Source organism: Coffea eugenioides, chromosome 7, assembly GCF_003713205.1.
Source record: "Coffea eugenioides isolate CCC68of chromosome 7, Ceug_1.0, whole genome shotgun sequence".
NCBI classification, from domain to species: domain Eukaryota; kingdom Viridiplantae; phylum Streptophyta; class Magnoliopsida; order Gentianales; family Rubiaceae; genus Coffea; species Coffea eugenioides.
Genome location: NC_040041.1, coordinates 35023318 through 35048379, shown reverse-complemented (window position 1 = coordinate 35048379; position 25062 = coordinate 35023318). Strand labels below are relative to the sequence as shown.

The 25062-nt window shown below is 36.8% G+C and overlaps 2 protein-coding genes and 1 non-coding gene across 5 annotated transcripts; 1 reads left to right on the top strand and 2 right to left on the bottom strand.

Moving 5' to 3' along the window:
• Positions 1-239: 239 nt before the first annotated feature.
• On the bottom strand, positions 240-1992 carry LOC113777291 (2-methylene-furan-3-one reductase-like). Its single transcript, XM_027322327.1, has 5 exons — positions 1789-1992; positions 1362-1682; positions 832-991; positions 394-734; positions 240-293 (listed from the first exon to the last, which is right to left on the bottom strand). The coding sequence occupies exons 1-5, from the start codon at positions 1969-1971 to the stop codon at positions 240-242; spliced, it is 1059 nt and encodes a 352-aa protein (XP_027178128.1). The 5' UTR covers positions 1972-1992.
• Positions 1993-2865: 873 nt separating this feature from the next.
• On the top strand, positions 2866-5670 carry LOC113777409. Of its 3 annotated transcripts, none has more exons than XM_027322465.1 (4): positions 2866-3023; positions 3156-3349; positions 4292-4502; positions 4664-5670. In XM_027322465.1, the coding sequence occupies exons 2-4, from the start codon at positions 3338-3340 to the stop codon at positions 5002-5004; spliced, it is 564 nt and encodes a 187-aa protein (XP_027178266.1). In that variant the 5' UTR covers positions 2866-3023; positions 3156-3337; the 3' UTR covers positions 5005-5670. The 3 variants fall into 3 exon arrangements, 2 of the variants coding, with proteins under 2 accessions (XP_027178266.1, XP_027178265.1); XM_027322464.1 differs by having other exon boundaries at positions 3138-3349; XR_003469159.1 differs by lacking the exon at positions 4292-4502 and having other exon boundaries at positions 3138-3349.
• A 9802-nt stretch (positions 5671-15472) lies between these two features.
• LOC113778928 lies at positions 15473-15579 on the bottom strand. Its single transcript, XR_003469393.1, has one exon. It is a non-coding gene; the product is annotated as a small nucleolar RNA R71 (small nucleolar RNA).
• Between the last annotated feature and the right edge of the window lie 9483 nt (positions 15580-25062).

The window sequence follows — 25062 nt, the reverse complement described above, 5'->3', positions numbered from 1 at the left end:
TGGAACTGGATATATGGAACTGGATATATTTGAAGATAGGAAAATGCCAATGAGATCTTCTGTCTAATATATCTGTCCATTTTTTTTTATTCAATGCAAAATTACATAATTCCACTAACTAATATTGTTGATGTCGCACGTAACATTGAATGCATATTTAGAGAGTATTTGATAAATGAGTTTCAAATTCAATTTTAGCATGGATGGCCTACTTTCTGAATCAACATGATTACACGTAACTACAACTCTGACAAATTTAAGGATCTCATCCGCAAATGCTTGCCTAATCTCATCTGAATCATGCAGTGTAGAATTCCAAAGTAGAAAACTATGGATACAATTAGGCATAAACAAACATCATTTGTGGATATTATTGAATTTGAAACCGTTTACCAAACACTCCCTAAATATGCATTCAATGTTATGTGTCATATCAATAGTATTAACAATTGAAACTACGTAGTCTTGTATTGGACAAGAAAAATGGACAGATATATTGGACAGAGGATCCGTCTCGGAAAATGCTTCAATGGTTTTAGAGAATGGGAACGGACCTTTAGTGTGAATCACCGGCTTCAGTTTCCCCTCCTCTGTGAAAGGTTTGAGTTTGTTTAAGACACAGCCAGTTGAAGTGACCACAAACATGAAAACAGGAGGAACCTCCGATCCGTCCCCCGCGATTGTCACCACCCTTACGCCTTCTTTTAAAGCCTTGATACCCCTATCACTCTCACCTGCTCATTTTCGCACATTGCAAAATTAATTTCTAGCAGCAGAACCTTTTATCTACTGCCCAAAATAGAGAGAAAGGGATTCGTTCTTAGTTCTTACCAACGGTATCATATACCACGTCAAATTTCTCTGGCAAATCTTCATACTTGTTGTTTTTGTAGTCGATTGCCAAATCAGCTCCTACGGTTTTAAGTAACTCCAGTTTCCCAGCGCTACAAGTTGCTGCCACTTCGGATGCACCAAACACATTCTTTGCCAGCTGCCTCAGATCAAGAAATCATTTCAGTCATGCATGAATTTAGGTAGTAAAATGATTTATCGTCGGGTTCTAATCAAAGGTTAACCTTCAGAACTGCTTTTCAATTTGTCTAGTAATTAAAAAGCCAAACCTAAAATTTCTGCGAAGGTTTAGCCAAATATGAAATTTTGATTGATACAAAAAGCTACAAACATTTCTTTGTCTCTGCCAAGAATGGCTTAGCACACTACTGCTACCAGTAGTTGTTTATTGATCCTCAATAATTATCACTAATTCTTTGGAAATGACCAACTACATCTGATTTTTCTAGGGTGTTTCAAAGTATTGGAAATTAAGGGTAATTAAGGGTAAAAATAAACACATGAAATACCTGAATGATAAAAGATCCAACTCCACCAGCACCACCCAGAACAAGAAGTGATTTACCAGCTGAAAGGCCAGCGCTTTCAAGGCCCCCATACGCTGTTTCAACAGCAACAGGAAGGCTTGCTGCCTTTGCAAAACTCAAATTCTTTGGCTTCAAAGCTAGTACCTTCTCCTCCACTGCAGTGTACTCCGCCAGTGACCCACATCCCTTTGGGTACAAAGCGTGCTCGTGAATGTCTCCGTATACTTCATCCCCGACCTCGACTTCCTTCACTTTGCTTCCAACTCTAACTACCACGGCCGCAACATCATATCCAGCAACAGTCTACCAGATTGAAAAAAAAAAAGAACAGTAAATCTACACAAGGACTACCTAGTAAATAAAACAAACAACAATTTTTCCGCTGAAAAAAAAGGAAAAAGGTATTTACTAGGGGAGGAGAATCAATGGCCTTGAAATAACCATGCATGTGTTTGAAGTCGATTGGATTCAGTGATGCAGCAACTACTTTGATCAAAACCTGGTCATCATTTACGTCAGGAACATCAACCTCGGATTTCAATTTAAGGACATCTTCGGGCTTCCCATATTGGCCATAGACCCAGGCCTTCATTTTAGAGGGGATGTTAACTGGAGTACTGGTTCCCATGGCCTGTAGGGCACTAAGTGCAGTGCGTGTATATATGCTGTAGGTCCTGTGTTTATTGCAAGCAAAAAGAAGGATTACAGGTGACGAGGGTTTTCACTCCCCAATCTCCATTACTACTATTTTTCCATTTGTATGTAACAATTCTTTCTTTTTCTTCTAATTGGGAACTCAGTAAATATCAAGTTGTAACTGTTGCCTTGGCCAGTGGGTGGGATGAATATTGTGTATGACTGAAGAAATCTTCAAATACAATGTTTCAACTTTCAACAACACCGATGCGACCGCTTAAATAAAAATATAATGACGATGGTGTTTCTTTGTGACCTAACAGTATCTAGTGTATATTTTCTATTCATGTATAGAAGCACATGTGAAAGTATAAACATTATATAGCTTAAATTAACCATTGGTAGTGCATTAAGTCTATGGCAACTTGGTAAGGAAGGAGTAACCAAAAAAAAAAAAGACTAATTCTATTTTTTGTATCCTAAAATTCTAATTTGCGGTATAAATTTTAATTTTAATTACTTTGCATCCTAATGTCTCATATTTCTTCGATTTAAATTCAATCAGGGTTCGTTTGGTTCCCCATAGAATTGGGGTTTAGAATTGGAATTGGGGTCCCAATTCCAATTCTTCAGTTTGGACACCGGCAATGCCAGAGAATTAGAATTCAATTTGAATTCTACGAAGCCATCAATTCCACAAATTCAATTCTTTGGTAAGACCTAAGAATTACAATTCCAATTCCATAATTTCACCTCCTATTCGGGTTAGTACGCGGATCCTAATGGGTAAAAAATTAAAATCGGGTCAACTATGTGAGCAGCCCTCTCTCGCGATCTAATTAGTCACTTTTCCTCAACCGCAAGTGCTTCTTCTGTGCGTCATCCCCTTCACCGCCACCCTAACATTTTGTCTCTTCCACCACCGTCTCCGGCATCGCTCTGCCACGCATCTACCCATCACTTCAGCAATCGCAAGACTGCTCCGAACTGGGTTCTTCAGTCCGGAAGGTAACAACTAAAAGCTCTCCTTTGCCTTCGATTTTTAACTTTGCAGCATTGAATATTGAATTCTGAATTTCTTTGACTCTAACGGCTATGCCCCTTTCGTGCTCTGATGGCCAGTGATTTGATGTCTCTCAGATCTTACCAGTGAATCGGCCCTCTCACCTTACTTCAGTACTTACTACCTGCTTTGGTAATTTGGATGGGGTGGAAGTCCCTGGGATGGCATTTTTGTTTTTGATGGCCTTGCATGATTTCAATGGCTCGAGTCTTGCCTTGATGTTTGCCTCTGCCATTCATAAAGTTTAGTTTATTAGTGCATGGTTTCGGTGGTAAGTTTGCCCTTCGCTAGGTTTTTCATAACTTACTTGGATGCACAGAGTGTAAGGGAGGCCTACCTCATCGAAAATTTTGTTGAGAACTTCTTATGTTACATGGTCACATATATAAACTTAAAAACTTACATCGAACCAAATGCTTTGGGTCCAAAATGGAAGATAGGAAGACGGTGTGGAAAATACAAAAAATCAGATTCAGTTTACCATGTACTTTTAGGAATTGGCATTAGGTTACTGAAATTTTGTCATTACTCCCTCAACCATTTAAACATTAAAGGAAAGAAATTGGAACCGGAGGCTCCACAATGTTGTCAAATTTGGTGCCCAATTTGACAAAGCCGGTACATCTACATGTTGGTAAACAGAGGAAGGATCATGGATGGTTTGGACTCAGAATTCTATATTGATACTCGTCCAAGCATGAGTGATGCTGAGGACGCATAGATTACTGTTATCGTTTATTGTACATGTTAGATAATGTAGTGAATTTGGAGAACCTTGGCTTCCAGTCAATAGATAAGTCCTGTGTATGTACGTTGTCGCAGTTATTCAACTAGAGTTTGATATATAGATGTATGCTAAAATAGTTTTACCAGCAATTACCAAGGTCTTTTATGTTTTAACTGGTGCTTGAGACTTCTTTGAAGTTGTTAATTCACATATGCATGAAGGTCATTAAGTAAAAATTTGATTTTTGCCTACAGCTTGGATGTTTGGCATGCTTTGAGCACTTAAATCCACTTTCTACTGACTTATCCTTTGTCTTCTGCATTTTGAGTGATTTAGTAATCTCTCTTTCTGTCAATGTTCACTTGAGCTCTTTGATATATATGGTCTCTTTTTGGGGGAAAATGAACGACATCATATTACTGCTTGAATGGATATGGAATTCAAAATACAGAGGTCATTACTGACTTCCAGTTTGATTGGTGACAGAAATTGGAACCGGAGGCTCCACAATGTAGTCTTGTTTCTAGAAAGAAAGCTTTGTCGGGACTTTTCTGTTTCTTTCTTTTGTTGCAGTGTGCTGGAAAATCCTTACCAGTAGAAGCTTTAAGTCACCAGAATAAGTTTAGGACATCTCCAAACTATTTTGTGCACATAAGTGATGATCTTAGCAACATCTCCAAATTGCTTTTGCAAAAAGGTTCCGTCCAAATAAGTCATCATAAGTTCTTCATTTAACATATGTATGGATTTTTCTGGTGCATATTTGCCTCTCACTTTTAGTTCTATAATGCAGTGGCTGTTGAATCTATTCTTAAGAACATGACATTGTGATGTTTTTCTGGTGCATATTTGCCTTAGATATGGCATCTGAAGCAACATCTCAGTCAAAAGGGAAAGGCAAAGGGTATTTCACTTGGACTCCTGAAATGGATCGTGTAATGGGCACCTGTTTTATTGACCAAATGAACCAAGGAAACAAATTGGATGGTAAATGTGCATGGAAGACAGCAGCCTACACCGTAGTAATGAATGCTTTATTCGATAAGCTCAATATATCTGTGACAAAGGCTAATATTTTATCTCGTTTCAAGACATGGGAGAAACACTATGACATCCTATACCCACTGCTCCAGTCATGTAACTCTGGGTCTGCGATAATATGGGACTACTCTAGAGGTAGAATTGTTGAAGGGTATTGACTTACTTATGAATGACAGGACAAAGTATGACACTTTTTCTGATCTCGGAGATGACTTAAAAAAGGATTGGCTATTGATGCACATTGGTAATTGATTTTTTTTTGGGTAATCTCCAGTTGAAGTTGTTTTTGTAGAAGAAGTTGAGCTGATTGCTGGAAGCCCAAGTAGAGCAAGTAAAAGTTGTTACTACTCCATCGTGTATCCATGACTTTTTAAATTCTGATGAGTTCTTTTGTCATTTTCTTGTCATTTATTTTTAAGAAAATGAAGAACATATGGAACAAATAGGAAAAGTTCTTGATTGATTTTCGCCGTCCTGCTTAGTTGAATTCATAAACTCTGCTAAGAATGTCTGAGATCTTTATTTGTGAGTCAGTCCTGTGCCTTTGGAAGAATAAACCTACTTGTGTGAGACGTAGCTTGCTGTTGAGATGCTGAAATTTGTTTGCATTATCCATGGTATTCACCAATATCTGATGTTCTTCATATCTAGGTACTTAAGGTATTGACTTATGGACCAGCATTCTAAGTGCTGGATGTGTCATACCATGGAGCTTGCTGTAGGGTCTTTAGTTGGGGAGCAGAGCTGTATGCTTTGGGGTCTTCCTTTTTTGTTGCTTCTGGAAAGTAATTGAGATTGTTTCCTTTGTCTGTCAAGTAAACTGAATTTATTTGTTGAGAATGTTAATTAAATTGTTTTACAAACGTACTATTTGAGTTAATTAGTGACTAATTCACTGTCCAATATTCTACCATGTTTTAAGAAATATGCTAGTGTCATTGGGGATTTACTTTTAAGGGGGTGAGGTCCAATTTTGGTTGGATGCCAATATCTATACCATCTGGAAATGTTCACCAAAGAAATTGATATGAGAGTGGGAAAAAATAAATTATTAAAGGCACAAATTGGTTCTTTCTTTTAAATCTTTAGTAAAAATTAGCTAAATGTAAGAAAAAAAGAAATTATTATATAAAAAAGAAAAAAAAAGAAAAATTTTATGTAAGCAAATGTTTCATGAAAACAATTCTAATTCCTAATGAATTCTTCTCTCATACAAACAAAGAATTTGGAATTTCAAATACATTCCGTATCAATTCTATACATTTCCCAAACGAAAGAATTGAAATGATTTGGAATTCCAATTCATAGAATTCCAATTCTATAGAATTTCAATTCTAATTCAATTCTAATTCTGTAGAACCAAACGTAGCCTCAGTAATATCGTTAGTAAAATTAATGGAATTGAGGACCATGCAAATCAATAAAATGTCATTATTTTATTTCAGTTGCGAACCCTTTTCTCTTTTAACTACTTTCAGCACAGTCGTTGAATTGCACAATCTTTTATTCCATTAGTTCCGGAGTTGACGATGTTATCAATTGCACTTGAGTGAGATAATAGAAAGACACTTTTTAACTATTAAATCCATAGGCCATAGCTAATAATAATTAGGGATATTTTCAAAAACCTCTCCCGAACTGTCTAATATTTTGACAGTTTCACTGGTGATCCCTAAAGTGTCTAATGTTTTGAAAACCTCAAAGAAAGGCGATAAAACAATAAAAATTACATATCGATATAACAATAAAAATTTGTACCTCCACATGCATAAAGGGTGTCAAGATTCTTCTGAAGTACAATAGTTGTATATTGCTCTAAGAACTCTCTTGAGAGGGACTCACCGATCAGCCCAGCCTGAGGAAAGGAAACATATAAAATTTGCTATACAGAAACAACTGAAAGTGTTTTCCTATAAAAACAAACATCATATTTTCCAGATTAAACAGAAGATGAAACAAATTTCCACCTGAAATATCTGATGCAGCAAAGTACCAACCAGTGCTGCAGTTGCATATTCATTAGATTTTAGCCTTTCATCCAGGACTGTGCGCCTTGAACAAGAAAAACTGGCAGCTACCTAGTAGTATAGATTGAATAACAACAATTAGGGAAAAAGATGCGCTGAATTTGATATGGGAAGTTTTCAGATATGGGAGACAAGCGTATGTCATCTAAGATAGAACTGATATAATTTGAAAAGCACAATTTAGACAAGTCTAAACGGATTCTTCATAATACCCAAGTTCCAGACACCAAAATATCAGGATAAACAATTAAAAATTCTTCTCATGATTGACATCACACTTTTCCTCGTAATCAAATTTACCAATGATGTGAACGGTATCTCCAGGTGCAACAACACTATAAAACCTGAAAAAAATAGAATAGATATAACAACTAAATAACACAAAGATTTCACTCACAGATATTCGCCATTTGGAATCCAATACCAAAGGAGCAAATAGGGAGTGGTTCAAAATATTTGATGAACAAGACCACTGGATGAGAAATACAAGTAACAGAATTGATTTTATATGGAAACTACATTAATGTGATCAGCAATTCTAATTCAAAATCAAAAAGCGCATCCGATTTTCACTGCTTCCAGATTGAAAAAAGATGGAGTTGAACTTCTTATATTAACAGTAAAGTTCACCTTGCAACTATTGAAGATTAAGAATGTATGTTGCTAGAGATACGAAAAATATGGTGCTACTCAGGAGAATACTCCTCATGTAGCAGTTTGTTCATTTTACTTCCTATTGACCAGTCAAAAAATTTTATGGACACCTATACCAGTCATGAGTGGGATAAATGATTATAAGTATGAAAGCCTAAACTTATTGAGACTAGCCAATAGTCTACCAGAACTTGTTACTATCTCATAAAGGCTAAGACTCTAATAGCAAAGGCACTTTGCCCGAACAAGACATATGTAAGCTCAAGAGTTTCCAACTCCATCTTTTGAGATGGAACTGGATAAGTCATGATGTGCTGAAAATTATTATTATTATTTTTTAAAAATAAATATTTTATTTATTTCAAGAAAATTTTTGACAGAGTTTCCCCTTATAAATGGACGAAACTCCCTGCCAACAAACCCAAATTCAAGAAAAATAACACATGCCACTTGCTATATTCTAACTCTACGAAAATTTGGAAATCCCAATTGATGAAGAGCAAAGTCACCTCTCACCTGGTGCGGCAGTTCACAAAATGATTCATAAATTGAGGTAATTCGCGATTCCACTCCAATGTTTGCAAGACGGTCAGCAGGTTCCCATGATTGATCATCAAAACCTTTCGTGTTCCAGGACCTTCATACTATCAAGCAACTAGTACGAGTGCACCATCTCCTGTATCTGAAGCAGTAAATCTATCTGTTACTTCTTTCTAAAGAATCCCAAATTAGCCAACCTCCTAGGTTAACCTACTTTCCTCCACCTGAGGGAAGGCATGTCTAACCTGTCTATGCGAATTTCCCCTCTCGTCTGTCTTGGAATTGCATTGAACTCATCATAAATGGTGACATTCTGGTTATTGTTGGATGCACTCACCTTTGCCAGACTATCCGCCAACCTATTTGCTTCTCTGTAGCAATGAGACAATCGCGCCACATCGGTAATCATGCCTTGGTCTACCTCCCGTCGTATTACCCACGGGCACTGGAGCCGCCGTTGAAGAATCCCAACGAGAACTAGAGAATCAATGATAAGTGACTAATTTACGTAATAATTGTATGACATTTTATATTATTTTTAGTCACTTTGGTTATATTATTGGAAGAATATGAATCATTTTGGCTATAATTGGTGAAAAATGCTTTTAAGTGATTAAATGAGGTTTTTATCACTTTTTACTTGGATTTTGTGTATTTTGACAGTTTTGACACATTTTCGTATTTCGGCTATAACTTGAGTTACAATGATCGGATTGGGATGATTCTTGAACCCATTTGAAGATAAGAGATAGATCTACAACTTTGGTGAAGACATCTAAATCCAGTTTGAAGGTTTTCCAGGTCAAAATGCCGAATTACAATAGCAAATTTCTACTGGTCGAAGCTGGAACAGGGCAATGAGCAGGCAAGGGTATTTCAGTCATATCTCAGCCTACACAGATCCAAATGAGGTGATTCTTGATGCATTAGAAAGATAACTCAAAAGGCTACAACTTTCGTGTTTTAGACATGAGCTGGTTCAGCCTCTAACATCAAGAAAAGATTGGTTGAAGTTGGGCCAAAAACAGAGCAAGTGATCCACACTCGGATCCACTATTCATCCGAACCCTCGGTTGTTTCTGGGTTAGTGGATCCGAGGTACTGTAGCAGCTCGGATCACAGGTCAGAAAAGGCTGCTCTGTACGCGTAAAACTCAATTTCACCTCCACCAACTCACATTGGATGCTATACATGTGAGAAACATTCCCAGCTGTAAAAGGGAGATGTAATCCTCATTTCTTGACCACCTTTCATCATAAAATAGCCAAATGCATTGCAAAAATAGGAGATGGGGAGTTCATAGCAGAAAATATAGAGAGTGAGCTACGGGAGAAGCTTGGAAACTGCAGAAATGTAGCTCTTTCATCTCCCTAGTGTTAGTTTAGCTTAGTATAGAGTAGTGTAGCTTTTCCATTCTTGTTTATTATCTAGATTAGGATGAAGATGGAGGATGAAGAAGGCAAGGAAGAAAGCTCATGTGACAAGGGTTGTATTTCTTCCAAATTCTTTATCTTTTGTATTTGATTCCAAGTTTAGTTAATATACAAGTTCTGGATTTTGTGTTCATTATGTGTTTCTAAAGTTTATACCTTGGGTTTGGTTGAACTTTCTATAATTGTTAGTGTTTATTATTTGGTTATTTGACTGCTATGATTTGAGCAAGTTATTTAGCACTTTGGCTTCTTAAATCATGATTAATCTGGTACCATTGATTGTGATTATCTAAGGTGTTGTTTCTGCAATGAAAATTGAGATTTAACACTAGTTCAAGAAGTGCTAAACATAGGGAGTACACTCACGAAAGTAGAGGTGCACTTATGTGGTTTTTAGTGATTCATTTCATGTAATTTCATTGAAGAAATGAACTTGTAGCTAATTTCATAACCATGAAAATAGGTATGGATTAGTTATGAGTATAATTGATTCACTACGAAAGTAGGATTCAAATGCATAAGGAAATTACACCATAATTAGCCTAGATGTAGTACTCAATGATCCAAATATAGCACTTGCATGAGTAGTTGGGGATACCACAACCTAAGGAGCTTTTATTTGCTATCTTGTATAATTTCAGTAGGCTTTAATTTGTTATAATTCATTGATTGTCTAAATAATAGAGAAGCTTTAGTAGTACCGGTAATTGCAATCTTCCTTGTGGGATCGACCCTTAATACCCTATACTTGCTCACGATTCGTATACTTGCGATAAATCGCGTGTGGGGTATTTAGGAATTTATAAATGTAAAACTTGATTGGGATGAGCTTAATATTATATGTATACCCCGCGCACGTCAATCAACTTGAATACTTACATTGGTAAACCCCTTTTGAACGCACAAACGAATCCCCATTGCCAAGGCTAATGCCGCTGCGCACAAACTCGAAAGTTCCCCAAAGTAAGCTGAGAACGCAAATAATGGCAATCTCGATGAGTCACGAAGTATTCCCCCACCACCACTCACTCCTGGATTTCCCTTGGAGCATCCATCCATATTTAGTGCGAGGACCCGAAAAATTTCTTATTTTTATCAAATATTAACCGTTTAATTAAGTATTTAACCACATGTTTCTCCCAAATAATTTATTACGACCATTTTAAATCCATTCGTATGGAATAATGTCTTCATTATGTTTTTGAAATGTCCCGTTAACAACTTCAATTTTCGGAAGGATTGTTTAAGTGAGAAATAATGAACACGAGTGTTTCAAGGTGATATTGTATTCGAGAGTATGATTATCCTGGGGAAATTAAGAACGGACAATAGCAGATTAAGAAAAGTTAATCGAGAATCAAAGGTGAATAAGTTCTAGGTGAGCATATATTACTCACGCGTGGATAGTTTTCCAAAAGACGCATGGATACAAATTTATTGGAGATTTGCGGAGTTAATACTCGACTCATGTAAAGACTCGTAAAACTCCTATTAAAACCCTAATTTGAGCTTATTTAATTATTTACTTGTTCATTTATTCCGAGTATTATTTTCTAGACCTATTGAACCTAAATACATGGTAATATAACTTCGTTATATTTTTAAAATGATTCGTTTCGAAAATTAATTTCCTAGAGCGCGTTTAGTAAAAATAGTGAATAGTACTTGGAGATTTTATCCGCGTAGTAGCACAATAAGCTTGGAATATTGGAGACTTGTACTATGGTCCTAAAATAGGTAATCTTATGAATAAATATTCAAGTGATAGTTAATAGTGCAATCGTTATAAGAATTTCTCGGAAGTTTCGCGTTATAACGTTTAATTTGACGGTACGAGTTTTCACGCGCGACTTCAATTGAGGGACCTTAGACCCTTATTTCGGGACAATTAAGAGTGAATAATATTTAAATGAATATATATGCCTTGGAGGTTTAGTGCACTAGTGAACCAAACGCGCGAGGAAATCAAGCCGTAATCGCACCAAACGGCCCCTAATGAGAGTTGACTTTTGGGTGAATTACCACCACTTATTTCACCTTCTCTTGGAAGCTAAAGGAAGTCAGATTTCCCTCCATTTTCTCTCTCCTCACAGCATTCCAAACACCCTCCTCTCTCTAACACATTTGCTTCAAAATTTCTGCTCACTAATCTCACTCAAAACCACCCCAAATCATCTCCAAATTTAACCAACTTGCACCATACCTAGCTTGACACTTGAGGATCATTTTGAGCTGCAAACAAGGGCTGGAAATCACGGTTTTTCTGGGGTAATAGAGGGCCGAAATTTCTGATTGAACACCAACCCAAAGTAAGTGATGATCCACTCTTGGAAACTTGAAGTTTGGAAGCTATCTTACCTTGTTAAGTTCATGCATGTATTTGGTTAGCTTGTATATGGTGTAAAAATGTGATTGTGGGCTCTTTGAATTCCCACACTTGGGTTTTTGTTGCTGATTTGATGAGTGATGGTGATTATATTGTTGGTTTAGTGGTTATAATGATGCATTAGTGGTGGGTAATTAGTAGAAACTTCATTGGGTGTAAGAAGCAAAAACTTCCGATTTTGCCCCTGCCATGTTCGGCCATTTTAAGGCCAGTTTTTAATGAACTAATGGCTTGAATTGGATGCCTATATGATGTATTAGAGGTGTGGAAAATTTCATTGGAAAATATTGAGGTTTGATTGAGCAAATGAATTTTTTTGAGAAACCAGCAAATCTGGAAAACTGATTCGCGTATGTCTCTGACCAGCAGTAGTATTTTGGCTATAACTCTGTCCTCGGATGTCGAAATCATGTGCCGTCGGTGGTGTTTGAAACTAGACATTCCTAGCTTTAATTTGGTATATAATGCACGTTCTGATTCTTTGTGAGCAAGCCGAACCAAATGTTTTAAATTCGCTGTCCTGTTGCTCTGTTCATCTGGAATGAAGTGTTCAGGCAGCAACTTGATGCCCGATTTTGAACCAGATGGGTGCCGAATTTGGAAACGATTTCTTCTGTGATATTTTAACTCTATGAATGGATTTTCCAACGGCATAAGCCATGCTCGATTTCGAGCTATATTGACTGAGTGGTGACTGAAACAAGTGGACTGCTCTGTTTTGGAAAACCCTAATGTTTGGACTGGTTTGGAACAAAATCTTGGAGTGAACTTGTTAGTTGATGTTCTTGATATTAAACACTTACCAAAGGTATTATGGATGTTTCTTAGGCCTTTATTTCACAAATGAACCATGGTTGGATAACTTTCTTGGTTAAACGATTGGAAATTTGGAAAATGAAAGTCAAAGGCAGATTGCCTTAGGATTTTTCTTGAACTTTGGTTGGCTAATTAACTACCTTGCCGAAGGTATTTGATAAGAGTTTATTTTACGTATTTTTAAGTGCATTTTATTAGTTAATTTTGAGTTGATTATTTAGTTTTATAATTAAAATAAAGAGGTTTTTGGTAAAATTATATATTTTTGGTAAAAGTGGATAATATTGCATTTCTATTGATTTTAATGGTAAAAACTTCATTTTTATGCAGGAATGATGATTCAATCACCAAAGGATGTCAAATGAGGTAAAAAATAGAGATTTGGTGATAAATTCAAGTGGCAACAAGAAGAATGAAGTGAAAAACGTTCAAGTGAGGAAATGCAATACAAGTCAGTTTTGACACTCTTCAGTATTTTGACCATATCTGGAGCTACACTTATCGGATTGAGGTGATCTTTATACCATTTTAAAGCTAAGAAAGAGACCTACAATTCGTATGAATACATCGAAATCCATTTCTGCCATCTTCATGGGCAAAACGTTGGAATACAGAAGCTGCATTCTGTGGTCGGAAGTTAAAACAGAGGTTTGAACAGGTGACAGTATTTCGATCATATCTCAGGTTACAATGCTCCGATTTGGATGATTCTTGAAGCATTGGAAAGCTAACTCAAAGGGCTACAACTTTTGTGTTTTGCACAAAAGCTAGTTTGGCCTTTATCATGGAGAAAATCGCAGTTGAAATAAGGCCAGAGTGAAAACGCGAGTAGACAAAACGCGAGTTTATACCGCGTTTTGTGTAGGCGCGTTTTATAGCCGAAATTCTGCAATTTGACTCAGTCAATTCTCTTGTGTGCATACCACTTTCCAGCTATAAGATGCAAGGGAATTCGGTGCACATGCTTCTGCAATAAAAGAGAAGACCAAATGAGTGTGGACAAAAGGAAACATCATATCTTTGACTTCTTTTTACAAAATCTGAGTGGAGGAAATTATGAAGTGAGAGGAATGGAATTTCTACCACCTTTTATGCAGAAATACAGGGGAGAAGCCAGGAGACCAGACGTAGCTAGTTTTCCTTCTTGCAACAAGTTTTCTCTCTAGTTAAGAGTTCTTAGAGAAGCATTTAGAGTTTTCACTTGTAATCATATTGTGCAAGAACATAGCAGGAATTGGAGAGCTTCACCTTCAATTGGCTAAGCTTTCTTTTATCTTTCTTATACTTGTACTTTATGATGTTTTGCAGTAATAAACTTGTGAATTTGATTGTTAAATCATTCATGAGTAGCTAAACTCCTTCATCTAGGGAGTAGATGAAACTTATGGCTAAATAATACTAATTGAATGTGATTTACACTTGTTATATCTTGAGTTAACTTGTCTACTTGTGTAGCTGTGATTTCTTGTTATTGATTGATCACCAATAGCATGTTTATAGTGTTATTATTCAATGAGAATTGGTAATAACAATTGAAACACATGAGTAGTGCTTGAGTTGTATGTTCATGAAAATAGAGATACACTTAGGTGGATTATTGAGCATTTCATGAAATAAAACGGAGTAGTAGTAGTATTTCACCATGAAAATAGGGAAATCTATATTGCTCTAAGCCATTTCATCATGAAAATGAGACTTGGTAATCTTGGAAATAAATCTCTGGTTAAGCAAGAATAATAGCAAGAAGTAAATCCATTCATTTGTGTAGTTTATGCCATAAGTGGAATCTACATTCCTAGAATCTTCATTAAGTGAAATTTCTCTATTTGCATTCAGCATTTGTTAAACTAGATTTGTATATCAGATTTGTAGATTACAGCATTAGACTTTCTCTGCTCAAAAATTAATTGTAAGTCTAAATAATAGAGAGAACAGGGGCTTAGTAATTGTTTAAATTGCTCCTCGTGGGATCGACCCGATACGCATCTTGTACTAAAATTGCGACCTGTATACTTGCAGTCCAACGGGTGTAAAATCGGAATTAAACTTGCACTTAAAGTAAAAACCCGTCAAGTTTTTGGCGCCGTTGCCGGGGAGCGGCAATATTAGAGCCTAATCATCTTTATTAATTTAGACAGCTTTATTTTTTTTAGATTATATTTAATCTTATATTATAATCAGTTTTTTTTTACCATTGAAGTTGCATAATATCCCTTATTTCTGTTTGTAATGTATGCACCGGGAGTCTCGAGAAGTCGCACCTTTCGATCCAGAAATTGAGAGGACACTACGTAGACAAAGGAGGCACACACAACAGCAAGAGGAACAAGAGATTTGGCAACCAATAGAGGAAATTTTGATAGAACTACCATTTGAAGAAGAAATGGCCGAAAACGAAGCAAATAGGCGAGTTCTACGAGATTTTGCTCTACCGGGAACACAAGGATCTCAAACAAGTATAGTAAGGCCTACGGTAAATGCTAACAATTTCGAGATTAAACCATCACTTATCCAGATGGTTCAACAATCTCAATTTGCAGGTAATGCAGTAGAAGATCCTAATACACACTTAGCTACATTCTTGGAAATTTGTGATACAATTAAAATGAATGGAGTTAGTGATGATGCCATAAGGCTAAGATTGTTCCCATTTTCATTGAGAGATAAGGCCAAACTTTGGCTACACTCTCATGCTCCTAATACTTTCACTGGATGGGATGAACTATCAAGAGCATTCTTAAATAAGTATTTTCCACCAGGTAAGACTGCTAAGTTTAGAATGGATATCACTAGTTTTAGCCAATTGGAAGGTGAATCATTATATGAGGCATGGGAAAGGTTTAGAGATTTGCTTCGGAAATGTCCACATCATGGACTGCCGGAATGGTTAATCATACAAACCTTCTATAATGGTTTAGTTTTTTCTACTAAAACTATGATCGATGCAGCCGCAGGTGGAGCTTTAATGGGTAAATCACCCCAAGAAGCTCATAATTTGATAGAAGAAATGGCAGCAAATAACTACCAATGGGCCAATGAGAGAGGTAATACAAGACGTCACGCAGGTATGATAGAAATGGACACTCTCAATATGTTGAGTGCTCAAATGAATAATGTGATGAAGTTGCTAAGTAGACAAGGTGGAGTTGGTCCAAGTTCATCTAATGCACATGTAGCATGTTGTTCTATATGTGGAGGTGAACATGATATAATGAGTGTGTTGATTCTGAGCAGGTACAATTTGTCAATAATTACAACCGAAATGCTCCAAATAATCCCTACTCGAATACTTACAATCCGGGGTGGAGAAATCATCCAAACTTTGGATGGAAAGATCAAGGCAATCAACAAAGGCCAACCAATCCGCCGGGATTTCAACCAAGGCAACCACAGGCTGAAACTAAACCTGGTTGGGAAATGGCAGTGGAAAAGCTCGCCAAAGTTACTTCAGACAGATTTGAGCGAGTAGAAGGAAGATTGGACCAACTCACTACAATGTACAGGAATGTAGAGGTCCAAATTGGTCAAATTGCTAGTTCTTTGAATAATCGTAATCAAGGAGAATTACCTAGTAAAACGGAGGTAAATCCTAAGGAGCATGTCAAAGCCATTACTCTTCGTAGTGGTAAGCAATTAGAAGATCCTCCAATGATGGAAGTTGAGAAAGATGAGAATGAAAAACAAGAAGAAAAGCAGAGGAACCAAGAGGCTATAGTGGAAGAAAATAGCCGGGAGAAATCAAGAGAAAATCAACCATCATCTTCCGCTAACATTCCAATACCCCCTGCAGTTCCATTTCCACAAAGATTAAAGCAAAATAAGTTTGATAAAGATTTTGAAAAATTTGTTAAACTTTTCAAACAATTGCACATTAACATTCCTTTTGCCGATGCTATTTTGCAGATTCCGTCTTATGCGAAATTTCTCAAGGAAATCATGACTAGAAAGAGGAAGTTGGAAGACTGCGAGACAATTGCATTAACGGAGGAATGTAGTGCAATTATTCAAAATAAGCTACCACCGAAGTTGAAGGATCCGGGAAGTTTTTCTATTCCTTGCACTATTGGTCAATTGCATTTTTCTAATGCTTTATGTGATTTAGGTGCAAGTGTGTCACTTATGCCGTTATCGGTTGCCCGGAGATTGGGACTTCAAGAGCTAAAAGCTACCAATATTACATTGCAATTGGCGGATCGGTCAATCACACGTCCCACGGGTATTTTGGAAAATGTGCTCATAAAGGTAAGACAATCTATAATACCTGTGGATTTTGTTGTCTTAGATATTGAAGAAGATGTGAGAATGCCAATTATTCTAGGACGACCGTTTTTAGCCACTGCACGAACTATGATTGATGTAGAAAAAGGTAAGCTTATATTACGGGTTAATGGTGAGGAATTGGAATTCAATTTGGATAATAAAGAAGGGAATATAGAGCCTACTGCTCTTGTTTCTAATATGCCATATGATGAAAAGGTTAACCAAGAAAGGACCGAAGAAGTTAAATTTATAAATGTCCTTGGTACTAACTTTCATGGTGTAGGAACAAAGGAGGAGAAGATAAGGATGGAAGTTGGCTTAATAAATTCGCCATTCCATGAAGAAAATGGTGAAAAGTTGAGCCAATTCAGAAAAGACAAGCAAAATCCACTCCAAGGTGAAGTTGAGCCTCTCTATGACAAGTCTAATATCCCTCCTTGGCATTTGAGGAAATTGGACTATGAAGATCAATGCATGGTTCACCACATGGTGGATTGGTTCGGGAGTTTCGACCCATGGGGAGAAAATCTCTCTCTAATGCTCTAAAGTGATTCAACTTTTTCAGTCGAGCCAACGACTATAAACAAAAGCGCTAATTGGGAGGCAACCCAATATTTAGGTTATATTTGTTAACTTGGTGTGATTTTGTGGTTTGAATCAATGTTTTAGCTAAATTGTTGTTTTTGTAATGTAGGGTTGGCAATTGAAGGCAAGGATGACCAATTGAGTACAAAAAAGGCGAACTTTGATCAAACAACTCAACCCCTCGATTTGCGTTAAAGGTGTTTTTGATTCATTATAAAGGGGTAAAATGCATGTTTTTAATGTTTTACATTTGTTCCAGTCATTAAAATTGGCAAACAAATGATCTATGATGCATTTTGAGTCATTGGGGTACCTTTTGTAATTTTTCAAAAGTTGAAATTCTGCTAAAAATCGAAGGCGAAAACGCGTTTTCAAAGAAAACGCGACTACAAGTCGCGTTTCTCGGAATCGCGTTTTCAATTCTGCACCTGCAGAACAGAAAACGCGCCTTCAAAACGCGACCAAAAGTCGCGTTTTAATGGAAGTCGCGTTTTCAAGCCTGGATCAAGACTCAAACACGCGACTTCAGAAACGCGACTCGAAGTCGCGTTTTCCATCACAGTCGCGTTTTCATTCCTGCAAGATTTGTGCAGGAAACGCGACTTAAAAAACGCGAGTTGAAGGCGCGTTTTTAGTCGCGTTTTCCGTGTCTGAATATAGCATTCAGAAACGCGATTTCAGCCTTTCTTCTTCACTTCTCCAATTTTTCCAGCCGCGTTTTTCCCTCTTCCTTCTACCCAACTCACAAATTTTCATTTATACTCCATAATCTTGCTAGAAATCATCACCCCAACACCTTTTGAGCTTCATACAACCTTTTTAACCGATTAAAATCCAAGAAAAACACCTAAAATCAGGTTTTTGAGGGATTGAAGGTTAGGGTTCTTAAACTCTAATTTCTTCAATTGGAGGTCAATTGGAGGTTGTTTCATAGGGCTTTTTGCATTTTTAGCATCACCAAACATCCTTCTATGTGATTGAGGTAAGTTTCTTCATCAAATCTTTTGATTTTAGAAGTTCATATTTGTTATCCTGAGCTATCTGACATCTTTTAATTTCGAAAATTTGATGAGGTTCATGGCTATTTTTGATTTTATTCATGATTATTATGATTGTTTAAGCATGTTTAAATGTTTAAATGTAGCAATTTATTGGTTTTCAAGTACTTTAAAATTCACAATTGCTATATTTAGATGAAATTGGAAAAAAGAACTAGGATGTTTTCGAGCCATTGGTGATGTTAAATTATGGTTAAAAATGGTTAGTTGATGATGTTTAAGCATGTGCATTGTGTATAGTGAGTAATTTGGTTGATTTGGTGAGTTAGTTAGTTTAATTTTTGCCTAAACATGATTATAGCTAAAAGCATATTATTATTGTTAATTCTAAATAGTTATAATCATAATTGCTCCTATTTTCACTAATTGAATTATAATTGATACATATCTTGTGTAATTTGGTGATTTTGGGCAACTTTAGGCAGAAAATATGTCTTGTACGATCATTGAATGATTAGAACTTAAGCAATTGTATTTGAGGTTATTTGGATTAATGCTGAACTTTTGTTGCCAAAAAAATGAGTTGTAGTACATGTGAATAATTGAAATATTTTTTAGGTACTATGCCAAGAGGAAGAAGAGCGGTACTTTCATCCTCTAGTAGTGAGGAGAGGGAGGTTAATGAAGAGATGGAGGTGACTGAAGAGGAGAATTCACCTTCTCCTCCACCAATTAACCGTCGACCTGGTGAGGGCACCTCCCGTGGAGCGGGAAGATCGGTATTTGACAGTGCTAGGTTCAACACTCGCAGGAATCAGGAGTGGCATGAGGCGCGTGCTAATTTGGAGTTTTTGTTTGAGATGCACGTCAGTCCACCAGTTGAGATGATGTACAACATCTCAGAAGCTTTTGCTCAGCTAGGATGGGCTCCGATTCTCACCCTTCCAAACCATTACTACCCAGACCTGGTGCGCGAGTTTTACGCCAACATTGAAAGTAAGGCGCGCCATAGTGGAGAAATAATTGAGTCCTGGGTGCGTGGAAGACGAATCACCTTGTCACGGCAAGATTTGGCTGCTATTTTGGGGTGTATGGATGACGGACGTCCAGTAGACTTGAAGAAGGAGTTTGTTCCCCCGAATAGGAGGTGGGATCCATCATTGGCCATGGCTAGGTTTGGTCTCGAGTACCAACCTTTTCGCTCTACCAGAAAGGAGACTATATTGGCAAATGTATTCGAACCTCGTCATCGGCTTATCATTTACATGATGGCTCACAATGTCATCCCAAAGAAGACGGGGCACACGGAGGTTCGCAAGAGCGATATTTACTTCCTTGATTACATGTTCCACAACCGAACTTCCCCGTATGCTCGAATTTCATTGCCGAACATCATCATCAGCCACATTAGGTCTACGGCGAGGCGTAAGACAATTTCTTTCAAACTTTCATTTCCTCGTCTACTGACTTTAATCTTCCCCCGTTTTGAAGTTCCCTTGGAAGGCATGCGGCGGGAGTATGTTCCACCACGTGCTGAGATGACTATCACTACTCTTCGCCGCCTTGGTATTGGTACGGGAGACATTCCACGCCCTGTTCAGGAGCGGAGACAAAAGGCTAGACATGGTCGCGATGGAGCTGGACCATCTACTGCAGCACCACCTCCTCCTCCGCCACAGACCAACTGGCAGCGGCTTTTCGGTCGCTTGGATGACATCGACCATTATTTAGCCAGAATGGATACTCGCCTGGACCGAATTGAAGATCATTTAGGCACACGCCCACCTCCCATCGATGATGATGAAGATGACGATGAAGAGGATGATTGAGGCTGCCCTTTGGCTGGCTTTTCTTTTGTTTGCTTGTTATTTTTATCTTTTGTTTGAAAAATGTTAACTTACATTCCTTATTTTGAATATTGGAACTTGTGGCAGTAACTAGTAGATCGTTGTCTGTGGCTGGTTGAGCGGTCGATGACTCATGATTCAAGGCTTCACTGGACTGCAGTCATCTCACTTGGGGAGTCACTTGTTCCTTTCTTTTGTTTCTTTTCTTTTCTTTCCCTACACATTGAGGACAATGTGTATTCTAAGTGTGGGGGAAGAAATGTGTGGTACTTGTCATTTTAGTTGTGTTTGATATAATTCTTGTGCTTAAATGGTGTTTCTTGTGGTTGCTGGCAGGGAGATTTAGTCCACTTTTAAGGGGAGACTCTGTCAAAATTTTTCCAAAACCTTATACATATATATGTTATTAACTATAATAAATAAATAAAATTTTGTCACTTATCCTTTTGAAATAAATATATGCGGTTTTGATACTTCTTTTCTCATGAAATTTGGAAATGATTTTTATGTGATTATAATTTTTACATCTATAGGAAAGTATATCTAGTAAAGTGGAGAAAATTATGCCTACATTTTGTATATTTGATGAAAATTCTTCTTTTTATCTAATTTTATAAGATAAGAAATTAATATGGTTAATAAGTGTCATACTCTTCTCATGATTACTCTTAGAGGGAATTTTATTATATATTGTTAAAAAAAATAAAAATAAAAAAAATGGTTATTCTACTCCAATGATTCTCGTACCGAGTAACCGGGGGTTGGCATCTACAAATGTCGACATTCGCGTAAAAAGGTACTTGAATTAAGAGTATGCAAAGCAACTTGAGTATGTGAAATGTTGAGTAACCGGGGATCTGCATCTAAAAATGTTGATCTTCGCGTCAAAAGGCATTTTTCACAACTTAAGTAATATTTAACCCTTAAAATAAATAAATAAAAAATAAATAAATTAAAAGTAAATTAAATCCCTCTTTAAGAAAAATAAGAAGTTGATCATGAGATTAGTTAGCATCTTTATTGACTATAGGAGTTGCTTGCTTGCGAAATTAGATAAAAATAAGAAGTTGAGTTGAATTGGTAAAATTATGGTATACTTGGCTCTTCTTTGCTTGATATTATGAGTACTTGAACTTAATGGAAAGATCACATAAGGGTTATTTACCTTGATTCAAGGAAATGGAGTTGAAATACTACATATGTTTATTTTCAATTTTTGGATCATTGATGGTTGGAATTTTATATTGCTTGAGGACAAGCAATGATTCAAGTGTGGGGGTATTTGATAAGAGTTTATTTTACGTATTTTTAAGTGCATTTTATTAGTTAATTTTGAGTTGATTATTTAGTTTTATAATTAAAATAAAGAGGTTTTTGGTAAAATTATATATTTTTGGTAAAAGTGGATAATATTGCATTTCTATTGATTTTAATGGTAAAAACTTCATTTTTATGCAGGAATGATGATTCAATCACCAAAGGATGTCAAATGAGGTAAAAAATAGAGATTTGGTGATAAATTCAAGTGGCAACAAGAAGAATGAAGTGAAAAACGTTCAAGTGAGGAAATGCAATACAAGTCAGTTTTGACACTCTTCAGTATTTTGACCATATCTGGAGCTACACTTATCGGATTGAGGTGATCTTTATACCATTTTAAAGCTAAGAAAGAGACCTACAATTCGTATGAATACATCGAAATCCATTTCTGCCATCTTCATGGGCAAAACGTTGGAATACAGAAGCTGCATTCTGTGGTCGGAAGTTAAAACAGAGGTTTGAACAGGTGACAGTATTTCGATCATATCTCAGGTTACAATGCTCCGATTTGGATGATTCTTGAAGCATTGGAAAGCTAACTCAAAGGGCTACAACTTTTGTGTTTTGCACAAAAGCTAGTTTGGCCTTTATCATGGAGAAAATCGCAGTTGAAATAAGGCCAGAGTGAAAACGCGAGTAGACAAAACGCGAGTTTATACCGCGTTTTGTGTAGGCGCGTTTTATAGCCGAAATTCTGCAATTTGACTCAGTCAATTCTCTTGTGTGCATACCACTTTCCAGCTATAAGATGCAAGGGAATTCGGTGCACATGCTTCTGCAATAAAAGAGAAGACCAAATGAGTGTGGACAAAAGGAAACATCATATCTTTGACTTCTTTTTACAAAATCTGAGTGGAGGAAATTATGAAGTGAGAGGAATGGAATTTCTACCACCTTTTATGCAGAAATACAGGGGAGAAGCCAGGAGGACCAGACGTAGCTAGTTTTCCTTCTTGCAACAAGTTTTCTCTCTAGTTAAGAGTTCTTAGAGAAGCATTTAGAGTTTTCACTTGTAATCATATTGTGCAAGAACATAGCAGGAATTGGAGAGCTTCACCTTCAATTGGCTAAGCTTTCTTTTATCTTTCTTATACTTGTACTTTATGATGTTTTGCAGTAATAAACTTGTGAATTTGATTGTTAAATCATTCATGAGTAGCTAAACTCCTTCATCTAGGGAGTAGATGAAACTTATGGCTAAATAATACTAATTGAATGTGATTTACACTTGTTATATCTTGAGTTAACTTGTCTACTTGTGTAGCTGTGATTTCTTGTTATTGATTGATCACCAATAGCATGTTTATAGTGTTATTATTCAATGAGAATTGGTAATAACAATTGAAACACATGAGTAGTGCTTGAGTTGTATGTTCATGAAAATAGAGATACACTTAGGTGGATTATTGAGCATTTCATGAAATAAAACGGAGTAGTAGTAGTATTTCACCATGAAAATAGGGAAATCTATATTGCTCTAAGCCATTTCATCATGAAAATGAGACTTGGTAATCTTGGAAATAAATCTCTGGTTAAGCAAGAATAATAGCAAGAAGTAAATCCATTCATTTGTGTAGTTTATGCCATAAGTGGAATCTACATTCCTAGAATCTTCATTAAGTGAAATTTCTCTATTTGCATTCAGCATTTGTTAAACTAGATTTGTATATCAGATTTGTAGATTACAGCATTAGACTTTCTCTGCTCAAAAATTAATTGTAAGTCTAAATAATAGAGAGAACAGGGGCTTAGTAATTGTTTAAATTGCTCCTCGTGGGATCGACCCGATACGCATCTTGTACTAAAATTGCGACCTGTATACTTGCAGTCCAACGGGTGTAAAATCGGAATTAAACTTGCACTTAAAGTAAAAACCCGTCAGTATTTTTCCCCAAAATTCAATAGAGAGATACTTTCCATATAGTATTGAAATACTGCCAATTTTTGTGCGAATTCAAGTTCGTTTCGATACCCAATTGAATTACTTAAGTTAGAGGTTCAAATCTGGAAAATTCTCATCCAGTCTTGAATTTGCTCAACTTCGGGCTACCGTATCTCGGTACTCGAAACTCCGATTCTTGATCCGCTTGTTTTATTATAAACTTCACTTGCAACACTAATTGAGCTACGAAATTCAGAGGCCGGTTTGCAACGTGTGAATCGTGCCGAATTTCCAAAGTTGGCCGAAATCCAACTTAATTCTGCCATGAAAACCCACCCTGCGTCTTCAAGCTCATTTTTGACCACTTTTCACTTCGATTCATGGAAAAGTGTCTTCTAGGAACTTATAGTACTCTCTAAGAGGTTTCCAACGGTATAAAGTTTTCCAATTCTCGACTTATACCGAGCGAGTTACGATTTTTCAAGGATTCATCATAAAACTGAAAAATTTTCCAATTTCAAAGAAATAGAGTTTTTCAAGAACTCTTTATTCTTTTGATATTCTTAAAACTTTTGCTTACGATTTTCATGATAAAAACTCAAATAATATTGTACATAATAAAAGGCAAGTTGAACCTCGATTTACGTGTAATTGAGGTTCCTTTTTGCGAAATAATCCTTAGATTGTACTAGTGTACAATCTTCTTGATAAGTGGGTTAATTGTGTGATTATCCACTGTTAATTGCCAGGCGCACAAGGAGACCTTCAAGAGGATCTCACCGTGGACACTTGAACTCCCAGAAAATAATTCTTATTGAATTGCTCGGTGAGTGTCAAGTGTGTGAATTTTGATACTTGTTTATTTGTGGTATTTGTTGAAAGTTTTAAAAATAAGGGCGGGTGCGTACTTTATCGCACTCATTCTAATTTCAAATGAATGAATGAAATGTATTGAATGAATGAATGAAATGCAATGTTATGTCATGAATGCTTATGTCGTTGGAGTGAACCTCCTCGACTTTCAAATGAATGGGGGACGCCCAAACTCATAGGCCGTCCTTAGACTCGAGCCAGCAATGGGCTTGGTCGGGGATTTGGGCGAGCCATGAGATACATATAAGCTCGACCTAATAAGAGGTCTTGCTTGGCATACTCGTTGAGTATCGCCCAATAATGGACATTGTGGGCCCTTGGGGTGTACGGTGGACGGAGGAAAGAAAGTGGTGATCTACGGAAATGGAAATACCGACCCGGTTGATAGGAGGGTCAATGCGGGAAAGTATACGAATGACATCGACAGAGCGAGTGGAACTTAGCTCCTGAGAGCTACTATATCCTTGAATTGTTTCTGATTTACTTTTCCTGCTCGAATGATTGATTAATGAAATATCCTGTTTTATTTAATGAATTTGGGATTGCTATTTGAACAAAGTGCTTGCATGTGTGTTCTTGGCCTCACGAGTGTTTT

Coding starts and splice junctions, on each gene's coding strand:
- LOC113777291 (XM_027322327.1), bottom strand. CDS start 1,971: ATGAAGGCCTGGGTCTATGGCCAATATGGGAAGCCCGAAGATGTCCTT. Junction 1,683..1,788: donor CCATTGATTCTCCTCCCCTA/GTAAATACCTTT, acceptor TCAATCTGGTAG/ACTGTTGCTGGATATGATGT. Junction 294..393: donor GCATATTTAGGGAGTGTTTG/GTAAACGGTTTC, acceptor TGCATGATTCAG/ATGAGATTAGGCAAGCATTT.
- LOC113777409 (XM_027322465.1), top strand. Junction 4,503..4,663: donor CAAATTGCTTTTGCAAAAAG/GTTCCGTCCAAA, acceptor TATTTGCCTTAG/ATATGGCATCTGAAGCAACA.